Source organism: Aulonocara sp. 'chitande type north' Nkhata Bay, linkage group LG7, assembly GCF_057382095.1.
Source record: "Aulonocara sp. 'chitande type north' Nkhata Bay isolate Kocher_YH1m ecotype deep benthic linkage group LG7, A_spYH_male_GT1.1, whole genome shotgun sequence".
NCBI classification, from domain to species: domain Eukaryota; kingdom Metazoa; phylum Chordata; class Actinopteri; order Cichliformes; family Cichlidae; genus Aulonocara; species Aulonocara sp. 'chitande type north' Nkhata Bay.
The window spans coordinates 22,958,094-22,979,882 of NC_141350.1; the positions used below are offsets into that span (position 1 = coordinate 22,958,094).

Below are 21,789 nucleotides of genomic sequence, written 5' to 3' on the forward strand. Positions count from 1 at the left end.
GTTCGGACAGTCCTTGCTGTGCTTTGCTCTAACACAGCTGGTCCATCAAAGCCACTTTAATCACTGTGCAGAACACATACTGAATGCAGCAATTTTTCTGAGCAGTGTCACAAGAAGGAGATCGTTTCACGGCACATTATATCATAACATGATGTAGTCAGAGAAAACACAACGTTGAAAATATCACATCCTGTGTTTACAATATTTACTGCAGTCATATATTCCACATTAAGGAATCTTATATGTCCTGGCTGTGAAAAAGATTTGGAGGTAAATTGATGCTATTTTGAAAGACCCACCGGCAAATTCGTTGAAGTGATTGCCGATATCGAAGGCCTGGTAGTTATAATCGGCGTACTCGTAGTCAATGAATTTCACCATTCCTGATGGATGTAGGGGGAAAAAAGCAACAGCAGTTACTAAGACAACATGATAAACACATTTCAGCTATAGATGTTCAACTGATAAGCCTTTGTGTCTTTATGGAAAGTACAGGAACCTTGTGAGTGTCAAAGGAACAGGGAGTCTCTTTTGCTGAACATTACCCCGGGTGATAGTTTTTTTAAATGTTTAAAAAATTTATAACAGAATAACTTCAAATAAGGTAAGATATTAAATAAGGGACAATGCATTTTCAGTAATGTGAATATTGCCACACATTCATCTATTTTAGCATTAGCTTCAGAAGCACTGCCACTCTTCAGCTAGAATTAAGGTAGTTTAGCATTAGGCCTTCTTTTGTTTGTTACTTCTTTCAGGTTGATGAATTTCTAAAAACCAAAGAATTTTCCTCACCCTCTTTTTCGTTGTAGATGATGTTCTTTGTCAGGAGGTCGTTGTGGCAGAGGACAGTTGGCGAGTCAATCTCAGAGAGGTGTCTCTTCAGTGACTCCATTTCCTGTGACAAAGTCTTAAAGCTGGGCACCTTTTGTAGATCTGCAGAACTGCAAGAGGTAAAACGTTGAAATTATTTATTTTTTGTGATGGAAAAGGGCTCTTTTTTCCCCGTGAATGAGTGATGTCTTTAACTCGCAGCTGCACCTGGCAGGTAGGTAAAGAAGCATAGTAAGTTGAACAGCCGAAGTCATAAATGCTGTGTGATGTTTTACACCAAAGACTGTAAAAAAGAACTCTGGCATTTAGTTTTAATCACTGAAGCTGAAAATACATTGATTTCCAGAAGTACAACCTCCTAATTTATCTGAAGTCTAATTGGGTAAAAATGCTCACGATCTGACAATAACACACTTTTATTCAACTCACTTTAGCACATGTCCTTGTACACTCTGCCACTGGGATAGTCTAGCATGGGAGGAGTCTTTCTTCTTAAAAAATGCAATCGAGTGAAAATCAGAGAAAAGATATGCTTAGCTATTATATGAGATGTTTTAAGTGCTTTGTCTGCCTTTATAAAGTGCTACTGTTATTCATTTGTTGTTAGAGCTAAGTCAATGGTTCTCTAGAGTTTTAGGTTTACCCATTTCTTGATAAGCAAACAAGCCCCAGTTTAACACTGGGAGGAGACGCAAAATTAACTTGGGGTTGCATCAAGAAGGGCATCCGGTTTATAAAAATAAATCTGCCTTATCAAACATGAAGAAAGCATGCATCGAGCTAGGTTAAGTAGTGATTCTAAATTGACCATAGGTGTGAATATGAGTGCGAATGGTTGCCTGTTTCTATGTGTTAGCACTGCAACAGACTGGCGTCCAGGGTGCAACCTTGCATCTCACCCCACGATGGCTCTTGCAGGCCTGACTTAAATAGCGGAAGAAAATGGATAGATGGAAGTTGTCTATGGGATTGTTTTTTCCCAATGAAAATCTGAACTAAACTCGTATAAGAGTCTTCCGTACACTTGGTAAGAGGAGCAAGAGAGTTTGAGACAAGAAAGTAGAACTTGTTTGTAAACTGACACGGTTCAGCAAGCCTCGCTGAGAGGTCACATGCCTTGTTTTCACTCTCTTGATTATTCAATCTATCAAAGACGGCACTAATGTCCTTGGACGTCAGTGCAAAATGCACCTGGAAGAAATGCTGTGCAAGCATCCGTCTCCTAATTAATTTTTGTGTTTCCTTTCCAGTCCCCACGACTGCCACGGCAAGAGGGTACTTTAAACAGTGTAATTTAAACACTACCTATTTATTCGAAAAGGGAACAAACAGATGCTCCGGTATTATACACACTTGGAGACATAATTTAGTGAGGCCTGCAAGGAACGCACAATAAAAGCAGAGGAGGATGAGCCTTGTTTATAGTGTTTATAGCCGTGGCACAGAGGCTCTGCTGTCTGCATGTCCTCCACTACACAACAAGTCACTTTGTATGTTATCTTCTCTGCTCTGTTCAGTCAGTCTTGCTTCCCTCTGAGATAAATACATGGATTGAATAAAAAGAGGTAAGCAGGAAGTTGGTATTTTAAAATACCAACTTCCTGCTTACAAGATCTTTGATAAAATAACTAAGATTTATTTTACTTTATTTTCAAGCATCAGTGCACAAATGATTTACATTTTAACACCAAACTGCCTTTTTAAAAAAAAATACAGGCCCAGAATAGAGCGCTCGATTCACCGCTACTTGCCGGTGACAGCTTTATTTAAAATCGACCCCCTCTGACATGCATAATTTATCTATCTCCTCTCTAATATGAAATAAAACATGCAGTTGAATGGTGAATCACCCTGATTCCTTTTCAACCAACCCATTCCTTTAACCTAACAACTCGACGTTCACATAGGAACCCACGATTACTTGGAATCAAAAGCTAAATGAAAGACTTACATTGACTTTAAATGGAAACCTGTCGTCTTGCCATCAGATCTTTTCCTCTCTCTTTTCTGTCCTTTTCATGAAAAACAGTGCGTCAAGTACATTCGCCTCCTGCTCCCTGTCAAGTCTCTGTAAGGTAATTAGTGGAATTTCCTCCTCTGGCGCTTCATTATCAATGTGCCTTATTTACATATGATTTCAAACACCAGCCGAGCACTGCAGATTTTTTTTTCTTTTTCGTCTTTTTTCTCCACCACTCGTTCTCTTTTTTGCAGTTTTATGCAATTTGTAAGAGTGCAAACGGGAGACATAGCAGGGGGGCTTTGGAAGAAAAAGAGGTTGCACTCTTGCTTTCCATTGCCTTTCTTTCTTTTCTCTCCCAGCTCTGACTTCTACTGTGCTCCCTCTCTCTGAACCTTGCAGCTGCTGCAGCCTCTTTTGCGCTCCCCCTTCCCTCGTCTCTTTCGCTTCTCCTTCTGTCGATCTGTCTCTCTCCCCCTCTCTCTCCCTCTGCACAGCGGGTGGCTTGAGAGCTGAAGACCTCCTCTGCAGGTGCAGCCTCTTCCTGCTCTCTCTCTTTCTCTGCCTTTCTTTTGCCATTTCCTCTGAATATCACATTCATATCAGCACTCATACAGTCTCAAGTACAAAAGTTTCTCTGATGCTTGTTTAAAACCTGTTTTTTTGGTCTTTTCTTCTTCTGTCTCTGTGCCATGTTTTGCACGCAGTTTTCACACTCAAGAGACCAGTTAACGTGCAAACACACACACACACACACACACACACACACACACACACACACACACACAGAGAGAGAGAGAGAGAGAGAGAGAGAGAGAGAGAGAGAGAGAGAGAGAGACAGAAGACATTAGGTAAGATTAAAATAACCCAATTTCTAATTTCTAGTGTTGACACCTCAGAGTCATTTGTAGTGTTTCTTCCATTATTTTCTCATAGCTTTCCCACGTTGTTATGATACATTTCCTAAACACTGATCATTTCCAGGTTATTTTAAATTGCTCTGTATCTACTTGAGCGCGAGCTGCACAGGGCTGTCAAGTCTAAAAAATGTTTCACAATATAGCACCATCTATTGGGCCTTGAAATGTGGTGCAGTCTCCTATTGTATATTGCAGAGTGATCCACATTCAGACATGCATTCACTGCTTTTAGTGGGTAAAATGGAAGCACTCACAATGTCCTCAGTGTTCTCTTTAAAACTGAAGTTTAGCAGGATATGCATGCAACTTTAGCAAAAGTGAACTTGTTTTGCTGTGTGGAGCTGCGGGACTTAAATAGTAGGTTATTACTCCTCTGTGGCCTTAATTTTCAGTAGCACCCATCCATGCATAATTTGGTGTCTTGTGTTAACACATTTTTGTTATCTGTGCAGTGTGTTATAAAATAAATAAATACATTTCAGCTTGTCTGAGGTAGTTTATCACAATTTAGATTGTCATATTAGCTAGCTACCTAGCTAGCAAAAAAAACCCCAGACCCCCAAATTAAGTTTTTTAATTTCGGAGATTTTCTCTTATATTTCTACGAGACCTTTGTTTTTGTGAATTCTAGATGTTAAAAGTACCTCTTATCATAAAAGGCCCTCTGCTTCCAAGCCTCTACTTTATGGATGACTCATTCAGTTCCTACCTGGCTTGCACGCTAAAAGAAAAGTGACTAGAAACCTTGGGGCCTTCCAGCTTCTGTTTGCATGGACTTCCGACCCCTTTGCTGCAAACACAAATAAGGTTCAGCGTTTGACCGATAAGGGAGAGCCAAGAGCCTGTTTCTCTGTAGTGTCTTTCCATGTAACCCCGCTTACCTCTCACCCCTTCACCCATGAGAGCTCTCAGTGTCAATGAGGCCACTCCCCCGCCTCACAGTGATGGCTTCCATACATGTAAGGAGGGGTAAATGCCTGTTGCCCGTTAAGCCAGGCAAGATTTGGATGGACAAGAGCATTTTAGGCTGGTTTGAGCAATGTGAGAAAATGATAAGACATCAGTGAAAGAGCTGCTGCCTAAAAGATAAAACAGTTGAAAATGAAGCTGGTTTCTATCAAAGAGGACAGCACAATTAAACATCGGGGTGCCCTCCTGTCTCAAAGTCATCAGGTATTTTGTTTTTTAAACATTGTATTTTCAGTATAGTAGATAATTGACAGCCTCTCTCTCTCTCCATCTCTCTCTCTCTCTCTCTCTCTCTCTCTCTCACACACACACACACACACACACACACACACACACACACACACACACATTAGTCTGAAACCTTCCTGACAGGATGACTGACTAATCACTAAGCCCCACCCCCATAGTTACTGTTGTTACAGCTGTCAAGCTCTCAGCCCTTGTACTTTATACAGTTTATTATTATGATTACAGCAGTAGATTAATCACCGTAAGATATTGTTGTAATAGTGGATGTCACATAAGCAACTAATTAAAGTCATCTCTGATTTACACCTCTCTTGATTTTTTACAGGAAATATAGAATTGCATATTAACGGTCCATTTAGTGCTGGACACATCATGCCATGCTGCATTTCTTAGCCTAACTAATAACTGTTAATGACATTTTGGTGACCTCGAGTAGTTGTGTGCATCTGTTCCTGTTCAGAGGTGCTGCTGGCACTGAAAATGACTGCTGCTGTTACAGTACGTGTTTTACGTGTTTACCTTTGATGTGTTGTGCAGCTGCTGCATGATAGGTAATATTAATGTGTAGCTCCCCATGTCAGTGAGTGAGAGAGTGTCTCATAATAATGTGCCGGTTAATCGATTATTACTAGGATATATTAATAATGTCCATACGGGAATGATACCTGCTGTCACCTGATGCCAAAGGACTGCTTGAGCTTATCTGTGAGATCTGATCTAGCAACACACCAATACTTTGAATGACCCCACCAGGTGATCAACAGCCAAGCAGTTCTCCAAGCATATTTCTTTGGCAAAACAAAAAGTGTAGTTAATGTTTTTTCTAGCAAAGCTACCGCCCATATGTTATTGCATAGTGTAAATCTTCCTGTCTTTGTCCAGTGCAGCTGCTTAATGGGTCAATCACAAGTGGATGTATTGTAAATATTATGCATTATATATTGTATTGTGCTCTGTGGCTATCATGACTTGTACCTGCCTATGTACCACTGCCCAGCTGGACTGCTGCTGACACTGCTCTGCACTAGTTTGAGGAAATGAGAAATTTTTGTCCACAGCACAGGTTTGACTGGCCGACCGGATTTTGGCTGGATCGAATGGATTTTCCCCATCTCTGCGGCGATCAATCTGCAGAGAGAAAACATTTTCTCAGATGAGCCTGGCTGACGCTGTTATTGCACAAACAATCATTATCAGAGCAGAAACACAACTCCCTCTACATTTAGTGCTCTTATCTTGTTCTTCTTTTCAAAAAATGGACCTTGTTGTGGTTATGACCTTTTGACCATTTGAGCGCTCATTCTCAAGGCATCTTAATGGTGACATAAAGTTTTCTGGGTATCCCCCACACAGGGTATCAGGCAGAGCAAGTTGATTGATGTCTATTGTGGACCTGGATGTGAAACCTTGGCTGGATATGTTGAGTTCTACTGTCCCGAGTTGTGAATAATGATGACAGGTTGTTATCATGGGAATGATGAATGTAATGGGGGCATGAACAAACATCATTGCTCAACATGAAACATGACTCAAATTACTAATAAGAAACTCCCACATTGGCACAAATTAAATGAACTGTTTGGTTTGCATGTACACACCTGAACTCTGAAAATGATGATGATGTACAATGATGACTTCAAATGAATTTCAATTAAAAATAAAAAAGAAATTGAGTTACAAGTTTTCTGAAATTTATGATATGATGTGCAAATGATGTCCTATCAATAAATATTCACTTTTTCAGAAAGAAAGTTGCATAAAATAATGTAAAAAAAAATGTGCATACTACATTTAATTCAGGAGATTTTGGATATCTCTATTTATCACTCTACAAGTCCTGCCCAGAAATGTGTTTTTGTTTTCTTTTTGTTTTTTGTTCTAAATGTTGTCTTGATGCATGTTTAATCATCCAGGTAAGTAAATCAAAAAAAAGTTGATTCTGTTCATCTGGACGTAGCATTCACTGATGATAGACTCCACTTGTGCTAAATGTTATACAAATCAGGCTCCAGATTATTAACAGTGAAGTTTTGTGGATGTAAGTGCTGCTGAAGTTCAGACTGCGGTTTTTTAAATTTTATTTTTTATTTTTTGGCGTGTTTATTGAACCTTCTAACAATATAATAATTAAAAAATATATATTATTTGCAGATTTTAGTTTGGATTTCTGTCATATATGCCACATCTGCCATTTTTTTTAATATTTATTGTCTCAAAATCTAGTATGCAAAGTATCATATTTGATACACTTAGCTTTAAAGGGATAACAAATATCAACATTGATTATTTACAGTGGATAATTTTGAAAACCTTTTTGTGCAATTTTGAGAAAAAGGTTTGAAAAGAACATGTTGAGGCAAAAAAAGCCAAAAATCTTCTATTCATATAAACTAATAAATAAACAAATAAATCTCCTGCCCATAGCATCTCACCTTATGCTTTGATATTAAATAATTACAAACTTACACAGTAGTTATACTCAGGATATGAACTTTGCATACCAGACAATAATCAGAATTGTCATTATTTTCTTTCATGTTTCTTAAATTAGGGCAAGTTTATTGTCAACTTGAATATACAGATTGTAAAGCTGTGAAATAATTTTGCTAATTTTTGCTATTTTAATGTATTCACATACATTAAAATAGCAAAGAAATTCTCACAATTATATAAATTTAATTAGATGATGTTTATCTATCTATCTATGTGTGTGCGTGTGTGTGTGTGTGTGTGTGTGTGTGTGTGTGTGTGCGTGTGTGTGTGTGTGTGTGTGCGTGTGTGTGTGTGTGTGTGTGTGTATGTGTGAAATGTGAACGCTGTTATTGCAGAGACCTGTAGATAGACGGCTGCCGAAGCAGTTTATCATCCAGCACAGTTCCTCTTACAAACTCGTAGCAGATGCCATTCTGGAAGCTGCAGTAAATTTCAGGACCACATCTGTGTGCGTGGAGGATCTGAAACATCTCCACCTCATGGTCCCTGTTCACGTAGAGCTCTGTCATTTTGCCATATAGTCGCACCAAGACACAACCAGGCTCCAGGAGAGAGCCCACGTAGCAGCCAATAAGCTGGTTGGTGATGCCTTCTGTGAATGTCTGGAATGAAAGGAAATCCAAAGGGCCATGAGCATGAAAAATGCAGTTTTGGACAGATAGTATACAGCAAATGAAACATTTTGCTATACCATATTTTAGCATTCTGTATTGTCAAAAGAGCCCATAAAACCCAGGATGCTGGTTATCATAATTCTACCCACACAAAAAATCCTACTGTAAAAAAAAGATAATAACATTTCACTACCATCTGTCAATAAAGCAGGCAGTCATATAATTATTCTGTAACTATAACTTTAATTGGTTACTTTCCTTAAAACATTTATAACAATCTTGGAAAATCATGCTATTCTACATTAATTACAGCAGGCAGGTAAATAGCAGGCAACTCGCAGACCCCAGTTTGGTTTCAGGATTCTGGATTACATTTTCAGTACCATATCGATTTACAGGCCACTAATTTACCACTGTTATAGCTCATTTAAAAATGTCACTAACCTTCCATTAAATGCACATTATTGGAGAAAAAGGAAAAATAAAACCACAGAAACAGAGCAAATTCACATCAGTACACTCAAAAAGAAACTAGAGAAAATACCTGTGTAATACAAAATTTAGAACGCATGTGGACATCCCCTGCGACGTTAGCGTGTTGCCACATGAATACTTGCATTTTCAAATAGGTTACTTAAGTAACAGCTTTTTGTTAAAATAATTTTATCATAGAATACAAGTTTAGACAACCAACAGGTAGCAGCTAGATGAGACATATAAGTCAAAGAATAATTTTGCAGAAGTCTTTTATGGGTCATTTTTCAGATGCTTATTTGAAATATAATTCATGCTGGGTTCTGAATTAATCTGTATCATGAGATCATTATTATATACTGAGTCTTAATGAGACTTTGATTTCTATTCTACATGATACCAGAAATGGCCAGCACTGTGGTATGGTGGTTATCCCTATTGCCTCACAGCAATAAGGTCCTGAGTTCATCTGGCCAGATGGTGGATTTGAACTCAGTACCTTGAGATCTGGAGTTTGGAAATCCTCCCCGAGTTTGTCTGGGTTCATTCAAGCTTCCTCCCACAGTCCAAAGACTTGAAGTTAGTGGGGTTAGGTGAAATGGTGATTCTAAAGTGTGTTTGGATTTTCCCAGTACAAAGTTTCTGTGTTGTGTTCTGATTTGTGATTTTGCTGTACTTTACTTTCTGTCTTTACTTTGAAGGTTTGATTTCTTTTGTGTCCTAGGTTAGTTTTGCTTCCTGTTTCCCCCCTGATTTTATTGACAAGCTTCACTTGTGTGTGATTGATCGCACCTGTGTCTTGTTACCAATCCTGTTCCCCATTTCCTAATCCTAATGTGTATAACTAATCATTTCTTCCCCTCAGTCTTTGTTGTAGCATCAGCTATGGTTTTAATTTAGATATGAGCCTTGTGTCTGTTCTTCATATGCTGCCTGTCTGTTTTTATGTTTTTGCATTATTGTGTGTTGTGTATTTTCCAGTTTCTGTTTATAGCATATATTAAAGTTCAAGATTTGGTTGATCGCCTTTATACATCCTGAAAAATACACCCATATTAATGTGGAATACTGGTTACCATTTTATCCAATGTAAAAAAACAAACAAACATTTGATATGGAAAGATTTGGCACTCCTTTTAATGTACTTTATGGGAAAAACAAATATGAAATCAGTTTGAAATTAAACTGGTATGCATACATCTTTGTTGTGTAGAGTCAATGCAACAACAGGTAGATGAATACATAGTTACAGACACAGCTGTAGAAAGTATGGTGACATTGAAAATCCCACTTCTGGAATAGATTCTATTCCTCAGTATGTGTACACAACAACACCGCAGAGACCACTGTCTGCAACGACTTTTTCTGACATTTGTTGTCATTCTGTGGTTTCTCAGTCTCTCAATTTCTGCTAAAGTCCCCAAGGCACTTTCTGAGCATCAGATGGGACCTGCACACACATTTTTTCATCTAAATGGAAAATGAACAAACATGCCCACCTTGACAACTGACCCAGTATTTATATGGATGCAGGGCCGGTTTCATTAAATTCTTTCTGCCTCTGTATCTTACAGTTTCTTTTTGTGCTGAATTTTCACAATTTATTAATTGTCATTTGAAATCCCCCAAAATGTATTAAAAACACACAAGATAAATATGCATGCTTTGATCTGCACTTCTTTTTGACATGAAATTTGCGTTTGCTTTAACATGTTTGTTTGTTGGAACATTTGTAGAATTTTAAAGGGATGCCTTTAAAATTCTACAAATGTTCTCTTGTTCCATCTTTGAAACAGATTTTAATCACACTGTCTACAAAAAATCTTATGTAAATCATTCAATGTGTATTTATCAGCCTTTATCTTGTTCTGTTAGTTTGTTATAAAATAGAAATGATGAAATCACAGAATCACGGAATCATCAATGAAACCCAAAACAATGACAGTCATTTGAAAGGAATGCTATGTAAACTGGGTTAAAGCTCAATGTAACAGCAGAAGTTGTCTATCCATTCCTTGCTGAACACAATACACCATTAAAGGAGCCGCTGCAGTGCGAGAGCTGAAGAGAAACATCTACTCTTGTGTACATTACTGGACCTGGTGAGGATTGAGAGGTCATCCATCCAATGTTGGGTCACCTAACAAACATAAACCCTATTTCTCTGAAATATTGGACCTTGTGTTTGCACATGGGACCAGAATGGGATTATCCTGTTGTGAATAGACCCTCTGACAGCCCTACAAAAAGAAATTTCCTAACAGTCTACTTTTGTTGTCTAGTTACCTTGGTTTTTTTTTTTTCCATTTTGATGTGTGAAATGTGTCTTTCTACAGTTTACAGTACAGTGGAATATGGAGCCCAACCAAAACACGACAAAACTTTATCACTATGTGTGAATTTAATTTTGATACTGCATTTATACAGCAGTCTTTATTTTTTTTCATTCATCCATCCATTTTCTTAACCTGTTCAGTTTTGGGCCATGGGGTTTCAGAAGTCGATCTCAGCTGTTGTAGGGTGAAGGACAGGGTACATGCCATTTCATCAAACAGTTAAGACAAAGAGACAGACACTGATATTAACACCGGTGGCCAATTTAGAATCTCCAATTAACCCAACATGTATGTCTTTGGGCTGTGTATTTTCTAATCCTGTCCGATCAGGTCACTCCCAAATGGGATGAAAATCTTTGGATCTTCAATTCTACCACCTCCACCTCTGCCTCCTGTCTTTCTGTCATACATCAGAGAAGGCCTCACTACTGTCTTGTAAATCTACCTTTTCACTTTTGCTGCTATCCTTCTCTCACAAAAAAACCCTGACACTTGTCTCCACCCACCCCCTCTTGCCTTTACTCTCTTCTCTACCTCACTGTCTGTTGCTTTGGGGGGGATTGACCCCAAATATTTAAACTCATCTACCTTCAATATCCGTGCTCCTTGCAGCTTCACCTTCCCACTTGACTCCATCTTATTCACACACATGTATTCTGTCTTGCGTCTACTCACTTTCATACCAGCACTGCTCCAGGTTCTCTTCCACTTGCTCCCTATTCTTATAAGATGTGTCAAGTTTTGCCATATACAGGCAATAAATTTAGATATAAATCATAGTTTATGCTTTCACTTTAACACGTGAATACAGGTTAAACAGTCATGTGAAATTCAAAAGCTTTCCCAGGGCTATTAAACTACTATAAAAGCAGATATGTTTTCATTTTGCTGGTCTGGTGTATTTAGAAGTACAGTGGAACCCCGACTTACGAATACCCCATTTCACGAAAAATTCAAGTTACGAAGGCACTGAACGGCAATATTTTTGCCCGTGTTACGGCAAAATGCCAGAGTAATGGAATCCGCTGGCTCTGATTGGCTGAGCCTACAATGCCCACAATGCCTTCCGAATCATGTAACAACCCCTTGGCTTCCGTACTTGGGCTTCGCTGTTCCGCTTGAACGACGTATTGTTGTTCTAGTTAGCAATTAGCCTATAGCCTATCGTTCAGCATCGCCTCAGTCAAAACGTGCGATGGGTGTTTCGACTTACGAAAATTTTCGACTTACGAAAGACCCTCGGGAACGAATTAATTTCGTAAGTCGGGGTTCCACTGTATGTTAATGCAATGCCACAATCTTCCCAAGAGTGGATTTCCCAGTCAATTCATCCCAAGGTCAGACCATGCAACGCCCTGAAACTTTACAAAAAACAAAAGCTACATCTCAGATGCTGCAAGCCACAGTCCGCATGTTACATTTGAAAGTTCATGAGAGTAAGATTAGAAATACAAATGAAAATGTGTGAATTTCATGCTTTCTTACAAATAATAGTCAGTCTTTGGTAATCCATACATTTAGAGATACAAGCATTCACTTGCCTTCATTTGAATGTCTTGTGCCTTCCAGTTGGGACGAAGTCTGCTCAAAAGAGCCAGGATTCCTCTAGAAGGTTGGTGTTCATCAATATAGATGTCCACATGGAGAAGCTGTTTTCCAGCACCAACAAGTCCACTGTCCATTTTCACGAATGCAAACTGTTTATACTTTGAAAACCGATAAAGATTAAAGTAGTAAATATGAGTTTGTGTCTAGACTTGGGCCAGTTTTAGACAGTGTTAGAGAGTGTTAGCAGAGTCAAAGTTAAATCTAAACCATCAAAAAGAAAAAGAAAAAAAGGATGAAAAAGCAAAAGAAAGTAAAAAGAAAAAGAAATTGATGTCCACGCAAATTTCTTGATGATTATGATGTAAAACTATTGAGTCAAGAGCAGTCACTGGTATTTGCCAGTCACTGAAGCTGTCTACTTACGTGTCCAGTTATTCAGCACTTTATCAGGGTCCAATGTTCCCGTGGGCATCTTCATCCCTTCTGCTGTAGTTTACATATTAACCACAGGTAGCTCCTGCTCTGCAGTATGCATTTGTTAAACACACGTCAATAAACCAAAGGCACGTTTTTAAATATCAAATTCAGATTGATCAAATAATGCTTGAATAAGATTTACTGTAAGAAAACTTTTAAAACATTTTTTATTTGTGACGTTTCTGTCCAAATTAAGCCCAGCATATGCCAAATTTAGCTCTGCTTGCAGCCAGTTTAAGCACAACTTTTGATAACCAACCTGTTTTAACATTAAAATTGAACACACAGTAAACATGGTTGCAAAATGTCCCCTGGCCTTATGCACAATTATTTTATTGAGCTCCATACAAGCTATGCCCAAGAATAGGCAAATAATATTGCATTTGATTGTCTAAATACTTTGCAGATGTAGTACTTTTAGTTCATGTGCACCAGCAAAGACTTTAAAAGGGTTGGCTCTATTGTCTGACTGAGGTAATCATGTAATCTAGACAAGCTATGTTAAATTTCATACAATTAGTCCATTCAAACGTGACCTCTCATGCTAGCTCAATGCCATGGAACATTTCAGTATGATCACTCTGTAAACACAAAATGAATTTAATAAACATTGGAGCAGCGTGTTTTCAGTCTGTTAAATTATTTAGATGTTGGGCCAATGTTTACCATTTAGCATCATTACAGTAATCGCTTAGAAGTCACAAATGTGGCGATCATCTTGAACCGAATACTTTGGAGCTTTTAGACACAAATGAAATTCGCTTGCCATCAAAGCGCATCTCATCATCAAAGATGTTATGTATTGAAAGAGAGATGAGTGACTTGATTAAAAATGTAAGGCTCAGGCTGTAGAACGGAGTAGTAGAGCCGGTGTTTCTTTTACTGGCTGTACCTCTCAAACGCAGTACAAATATGCTTTTTTTTTTTACGTCACAAAAAAGGTGACGTGAGTAATAACCCATACAGATACAATTATGACATTTTGTAGAAAAGTTTCTTTGACTATGTGTCTAGCTTCATTATCTTGCTGTTCCTCGCCATTAAGCTTTGAAAACTAATTATTTATGAAAGATTCAAAAAAAGAATCGGGGAGTTGAAATCTTTTGACATCTTGGCATCATAAACAGTTTCACTTAAGTGATTAAAGCAATAGAACCACAGACTACTTTTTAAAATCTGGAAATAAGCAGAAGGTGAACAGTAAAACCGACTGTCACTAAAACTGTGAAAAAAAAACATAACCAATAATTTGTCAGCCTTTTGACTTTTATTTACATTAGATTCATTTTGTGAAAACAAACAAAAAAGGTACACAAAAAACTCCCTGTTAGCAGCATTTAGAATTAACAACAATACAAAAACAAGGATTACAAAGAGCTGATCATGCAAATGAAAGGGACAACTTTTCTTGCTGATCAGATTATTCATAACTGCTAATTTCAGAATATTATGTAGTTATATATGAAAAATAATGAGTGCTTTAAGTTAAATGATAAGAATGATATGCTAAATTGCTAATGCTAAGAAGGTGTATGCGTGCTATATTTCCCATCTTGGCTAGGCTAACATGGCTACATTTGCTAATTAACTTTACATACAAAGTACAGCTGAGGAAAGCATGAATGCTGCGAATATTAGCTCAATCCATGCCGTTATTGTGGGGGCATCTTCTCAGACACAATCACTATTATCTTCATTTTGGATTTTAAAAAATGGAATATAACTGAATAACAATGGTATGCTGGCCTCAGCTTCTTTTCAAGTTCCTATCTTAGATGTTTCATCTTCCTTAAGAACTTTGTTGACTGGTATTTATGTGTCTCTAGTATATCCCAACTGAAAGGATCTGTACAATGAGAGGGATTTGTTCTTGAAACTTCTCCATGTTATTGTTTTTTTATTTATTTTTTACAATGTTTCGATCAGTAGCATTTTTAAAGGTTTTGCATGATCTTCACAAATTTGAATAAAAAAAACTGATAAACTGAAGTGTATGGTATGTTAACTGAATCTCAGAAATGCCTGAAGATGACAAATGTGATGAATACCAAACATCTTATTAACGTTAAGACCTGTAATTACAGGAGAAGGAAGTGATTGTTATGTTGCATCAAAGTAATATAAAGAATTAGCAGAAAAAATGCATAACCGAGAAAACTTGGTACACATTTGTAAAAATTTTACACAAACCTGGACCCATGCTTTATGTGTGTCCTACACATGGTAATCACTGGCATGCTTTTACAGTGTGGAGAATATGTTTTGATTTTTATATATACCAAAACATTTATTAACATTGATCAAAATGACTTATTGTGATAGGGGAAAAAAAATCTTATTTAAGTGTTCAAGAGAAGTTGATTTTAAGATGAACTTAATAGGGAAAATCATAATAGTGTAAAGAGTAAACACTTTTAACATACTGGATTGCAAATAGGCAACAAATGCTTTATAAATGTATAAATTGTGTTTTTGTTGAATGTGGTAAAATATTATAAAGTTAAAAAAGCATGCAAATATCTTGTATATGTAATATTTTTGTACTACAGCCGGAACACAAGTTTTGGTTGTCCCTCTGCAGTAACGCTGGCAGTTAGCATTAATAATATCTTGCAAAGTACAGGGATTTTTTTTCTTGTTGAAATAATGTTTACTCTGTTTTTTCTGTTTTCCTTTGTTACAATTTTCCCAAACATACCACAACATGTGCATGAGATTGCACTGTATTTAGTAATACTACACACTGTCTACTGAAAATAAAATGTAGATGAATAAAACAAATGAAACATGTAAATATCATTTGATTTGATTTGATTTTATTGATTAGCATTCAAATATCTCAATGAAGACAGAACCAAGATCTACCACAAAGCAAGAAAGCATGAGACAAGGCTAATCATTATATTACTATATCTGCATTTCAGATGTCTCCAATATTAGAAAAAAAGGTGTGTTTGTTTGTTTCTTCCACCAAGAGCACATATCAGTACATGTGTGCATCAGAGCACTTCGCCAGCCATCTTAATATTTTCAAATGAATTGTCAAGCGCAGCACAAGACTTCACGCAACACTAAATGTATCGTCTCCTTTCTTCCCTGGGCTTCTTCAGGTCAGAGAAAATTCTCTTTTATTACAACGCAAACAGTTGTTGGTTTCCTTTATCAAACAGCTCTTTGGAGAGAAAGAGAGAGAGAGCGTTGTGCAGATATTTAACCTTTTTATATAGTCTTACAATTGGGGCTCTCAAGGCCTTTCATTTGTGAAGATCCTGTGGAAAAATCAGGGAGCTTGGACTCATTTCACTACCGGTACAGTATATTTATATTTCAGCTCCAATCAAAGCTAGCCAATATGCCATCACTATGTATTTTCCCCTCTGAGCCCTGCCTCCCCACTATAATTTCCACCGACATTTTGTGTGCAAATGCAGTAATAGACACATTTATCACATCAAAAGAGATTCAATTTTCTTTTCAATCATCCACCGGTATGAATAGCGCCACATCCTCTGTGGCCAACAATGAAGGGCCATTACCGTGAGCCAAAGGATGGCTTCGCCTTCTCTATGCATTCAAGGGGAAAAGTGTGTCAAACTGTTTTCCAATGCCAACATTTGTTCTAGGCAAATGGAGGCAGCTTTCAGACAGGTTAGTATCCAATTTTATTGTCAGACAAATGTCATTTTTGTTTGGGGCCATGGTAATCACTGGGCTCAGACACCGGTGTTCCTCTGCGGTAAAGCCGGCAGTTAGTCCATTTAATACTCTAACTCTCATGCCAGTAGCAGATTGCCAAGTCCAGACATGACACCCGCTGTCTCTTCATTATGTGAAGAGGGTGACATGCAGAATTCATGCCTCAGTCCTCAGGGGGAGGAGGGTGATGGGCTAATTGCCTAAGACATTGTTGACTTTGCAAGTGCAGTTAATTGTTGTCAAATCTTGCTGACAAATCAGAGATGTCGACAGGACACTTTATGTTAAGTTTTCTTTGCAGTAGCATGTATATATGCAGGAGAGTTGCGCTTGCAGACATACATAAATTTGTTGATTTTTACTGCCGTACTTTGGACCTTCTCTAAATGTTGCTGCAGTTTTGCAAAGTTAAAAATCACCACTGCTGTCAGCACCGCATAATAGGTGCAGCTTCTTTTCTTTTTTTATAGTTTTGGGGAGTTTTGCCTTTAAATCACTAATGAAACTGCATAGTTTCCATTTTGAAGATGAAACTTTAATTTTAGGTTAGTTTACTGACCACATCCTAATCTATTCAGGAATACATCATGCATTCACAGTATCAGACTTTGTCCAGGGGACAATAATAAAGTCCCGTCTTAGTTTCATTTCCTGATATATTTGAGTGAAAATGTCCTTCTTGTTTTTACTCATTGTTTTTTAACCTTCAAAAATAGTCCAGACAGCACACAAAAATAAGGTTTGCTATTCTCACACTTTCTATATTTCTGTAAATAAATACAGAAATCGATTTGGAAGTTGTGTCAAAGGTTGCTTGCATGTTTTAGCCAACAGCTGGACAGCTAATAGATTGCTTTGTTATTTAAGGACTATACAAGTCTGACCACTACTCTACTGAAACTATTCTATTTAATGTATTTCATGTGCTTAATGTCTTCAAATGCATTACTTTTGCCTTAATTTGACCAAATAAGTGCATCCACACTCCGTCCCTTTTCACAGAAAGTGTCTCTGCTGTATTTTCTGTCATCTCCTGCCATACCTTATACACGCTCCATCGTTGCCAAACCACCCAAGCCGCAGCTGATGAGGTCATTCATGCAGCTAGTACCGGTCCCTGAAAGCTTTGCTTAATCTGATATCATTGGCAGCAAGATACTTAACCAGCTCCATTTCTGGCCACACTATTTTGGGGTGCTCACCATCCAACAATGCTGTCTTGTCTCAGCCTTCGTGGATCCTTAGATCTACTCGTAAAGCTAAATTATTCTCAGTTTATACCTTTGAAGTCTGTAGAAAGCTTGTTCTTGTGATGCCATTTCCAAAGAGCTGTATGGCGGTTGGTTTATTGCGCGTGGTGGAATGGCATAAGCAATATAGAAAAAGAGAAGGAGCCACCAAAACACGTCAGCGCATGAGGCAAAGATAGCCCATTTACTTTTATGTTAAGTAGAGTGTGTTCTAGTTGTGGTCTGGCTACTGAATTATGTTGGAAGTGGAGGAAATGAACAATCCATCTTTGGATTTCGACTAAAGCAAACTGAAAAAAAGTCATGTTATTGACACAGAAAATAAATAATGCAGTGTAAGAATGCTATGCAATAATTTATTAAACATAATTTGTTTCACAACCCAAAATGAGCAACAGCAGCTGTGAATGATATTTAAGATTAACCCACGTATCCGGCCACACATCTTCACATTCTGTCTTTCTCCATTAAATATGTATTACATGGGCTTGGGCCTCTGACCTTGGCTCAGGAAAAAGCTTGCATCATTTCATGTTGAAATAAAAAGAGAGACTGTCCGCAAATCTAGCATGCTAATTACACATTCACTTTCATCTGTTAGAAAATCACACAGATCTGTCCTTAATGTGGCTGTTGGGTTTCTTTTGATGGAGGGGGAAAGTACTGTACTGTATTAAAATATAAATAAAATAAGATAACATCTGTCAGGAGCCCCATATTATTAATATCCACTTGTTCTTACCTGTTTTGATGCAAGCGCTGTTCTTGTTTAATTGAGAAGACATCTGAAACGGGAGGTGGGGAGGATAAATAACGAGCTTCATGAATGATGAATGGTTAATGATCTATATCTATTTCAATCTTTAATAAAAAATATACAAAAAAGCAGCGTCTTTAAGGGACACACTCAGACACACGTAGTAACTCTCACTTCTTGTGTTTATTCATTTTTTGGCTTTCAGAAATTCTCCAGACAGCATGATGAAAGTGGGGATTTTATTTTTGGATTGGTGCATTGGCACATACAGTATCTCTTAAAGGAAAGGTTAGCCAGTTTCAAAAGAGGCTATTACAATTTCCTCTGTCAGGATGCAGGAGGAAGGTTAGGCTTGTTATCCCCATCCCCCCACATCTGTGTGTTAATAAATTCTACTCTTAAAAAATAAAAATCCACAATTTCATTGTACATGTACAATGACAAAGGGCTATTCTACTCTGTTCTAAAGAGCAGTCTACCCAAATAGCATTGTCACTACCTTGTTGGTGCCATCTTTCAATTCTCTGATGTCAAAAGCAATTTTGTTTTTTTTGTTTTTTTTGCTGCAACAAACAAAATTAAGTTGCATGAGTGCATTTTAAAGGGAGAGAAAAACAGAAAATAAAAGCATTAGAGATCTGAAGGGTGGAAGATAGAGATAACATGAGATATTATAAGAAGATAGAAGATAGAAGGGATGCTCTGCTGGAAGGACGTTATACTTCTATGAATTGAACTGAAGCCCCAGCCATCATTTTGCTATCCTATCACTTTAAAAAAAAAATCACAAAACTACACACAACAATATAATAAAACTATGACGTCTATAATAAAAGCAAGAACAAGAAACTAACCACAAATTGTGTGCATTTACCTCTTTTATTGTAAATGTACCTAAGCTTCTAGCCAGAGCAACCCACATATATGTAGCCAGTATGACAGATGGACCTAAATGACTTCATCCACTGGTTTTAGGCAATTTGATGCCTCAAAGTTACTGTTTTGGCTACAAATATGTTAGTTTTTGAAGCCAGATACAATATTTGGTCAAGAAGGTAAAGGCATTAGCCAGTGCTAGCAAGCCTGGTTAGCAAGCTAGGTGTGCTGCACAAACACATGCTAGCTAAATAGTACTAAGTAACAGCCAAACAAAACACACAATTTCACCAACCAAGACTTTCAGCATCGGCTGTACCACAAAGCAAAGAGTATTTTTATTGTGTATCAGCTAATTTGATAAAAATGTCACAAAAGCACAAAGATGCAGTTCAGTGAGTTCAGTTAACAATTTAACATGGTTAAATTACTTTGTCTTGTTTTAATTTATTCTCTTTTATTTTATTTACGTTGGTGTTACCTGTGCTTAGAGGTCTGTTGGCTGCTGATTTAATCATAATAAAGTGAGCAAAAAGACGGGCTTTGGAATGCAGCACACCTAAACACAGGAAGTGGAAATCCACAGACACACACACACAGGCCGTGTCCCAATTAAGAGACTGCACGCGTGAAGTACGCGCACTACGCGTACTACGTACGGTGCGTACTATAAGTACGAGAAGTGAGAGGCTTGTGAAATGGGACGGTATACGCATCGTCGCGCTGTTATACTAACCGCGAGACACGTTACATACAGCTTTGTTTGACAGAAATGAAGGAGAAAAATGTTCTGTTGGTCATTCATTTTTGTCATGACATCACTTTGATTAGTTGAGTATCTGAGGCTGAGACCACAGGACTGTAAAACATGATTGTTGGGCTTCATTTCTGTGCTGAACAGTCATTTAAGATTAGTTAGTAAATAACAATTAGTTAATGTTGTTCATGAGACTAAAGTCAACTCACTGTGGCAATGTAAATATAATATGGCCAATATTATACTATTGTCAGATTATTATGATATATATATATATATACACACACATCTTATTAGGGAAATTCCACATACATAAATGTAAATTTCAAAACTCAACCCCATCATTTAATTTGTTTTTGATTGAAATTGAATATTACTTTAACTCTCTTAAATTAACTTCCAATAAAAAAGGTTTATCATTGATTGAAATTCGTTCAGAAATGTTTAACGAATGAGCTGTCACAACTTTCAAATACAAAGTTATTATGAAGTCTGTCACATTCCCCCCTTTCTTCTTTTTTATCCTTTATTTATTTATCCTTCTTATTTCATTGTACTGTATATTGTTACTCTTATTTGCCTTGTATGTCTACTGTACAAACTGAACTGGAATGACTGACTCTTCGCTTTATGGTTTCAATTAAGTTTGGAAAAAAAAAAAAACAACCTCTTCAGCCGCTCCCGTCTGCCGTATTTTGCGGCAAAATTATCCACACCCACCGCCGCGCAATGAATTGTGGGATATATGGAACCATGAAGCGTGTCACTACCCGATCCGTACCGGAAACCCGATCGGTACCCCGCATGCGCGAAAGGTTTCTACTTCCGGTCGTAGCGTTTTACGATAGTTACAGGTCAGAGTATCTGTTAAGATGTTAAGAATAACAAGTATATCTTAAAATGTTTGCAATAATGAAGCATTTCAGTACAATGTAGACAAAAACAATTGTTTAAATGTCCCGGGCAGTCGAAAAGGAGGCAGAGCTGTTGAGAAATGCTAGGAGCTAACTGGGCGCTAACCGTATCATTCAAATATATTGAATGTCGCAATGTTGGCAAAGAGAGGAAGTGACGTAAGATTTGCGCATGCGGGGTACCGATCAGGTTTCCGGTACAGGTCGGGTAGTGACAAAGCGTGCACCGGACCACGCTTGATATTTGGGGAAACTGACAGCGCATTTGGAGTGTGCATTTGAAGTACACTTCGAATTGGGACAGCCGTCATCGCGTGGCGGTGACGTAACCGCACTTAAAATGCGTACTTCAAGCGTGCAGTCTCTTAATTGGGACACAGCCACAGCCACAGACACTGAGCTGGATTTGGTTCATGACCAGAGATGGGCAGTAATGCGTTACGGTAATCTGATTACTTTTTTCGAGTAACGAGTAAAGTAAGGGATTACTATTGCAAAAACGGTAATTAGATTACCGTTACTTTCCCGTAGGAACGCTGCATTACTGCGTTACTAAAACCGTGATTTTTTGCGAGAATGTCTCACGACAGTGACGTAACCAAGTGCGCCATTAGTGACAACAGCTGTGTGCAGATCAACAATGGATCACATATCGATTGTGGGAG

At 37.8% G+C, this 21,789-nt stretch overlaps 1 protein-coding gene across 3 annotated transcripts in view; it reads right to left on the minus strand.

Annotated features, from left to right (window-relative positions):
* Window positions 1–12,840, minus strand: part of LOC147325133 (ethanolamine kinase 1) — a 28,205-nt gene extending 15,365 nt beyond the window's left edge. Inside the window, exons 1-5 of one of the 3 annotated variants that reach the window (XM_086299469.1) lie at window positions 12,391–12,837; window positions 7,765–8,027; window positions 5,908–6,060; window positions 796–944; window positions 300–383 (exon numbers count right to left, since the gene is read on the minus strand). In XM_086299469.1, the coding sequence (XP_086155595.1) occupies window positions 300–383; window positions 796–944; window positions 5,908–6,060; window positions 7,765–8,027; window positions 12,391–12,531 (790 nt within the window). In that variant the 5' untranslated portion in view covers window positions 12,532–12,837. Of the gene's footprint in view, window positions 1–299; window positions 384–795; window positions 945–5,907; window positions 6,061–7,764; window positions 8,028–12,390 lie in introns of all 3 variants that reach the window. The other 2 variants (XM_086299468.1, XM_086299470.1) reach the window with 2 other exon arrangements.
* Window positions 12,841–21,789: the final 8,949 nt, after the last annotated feature.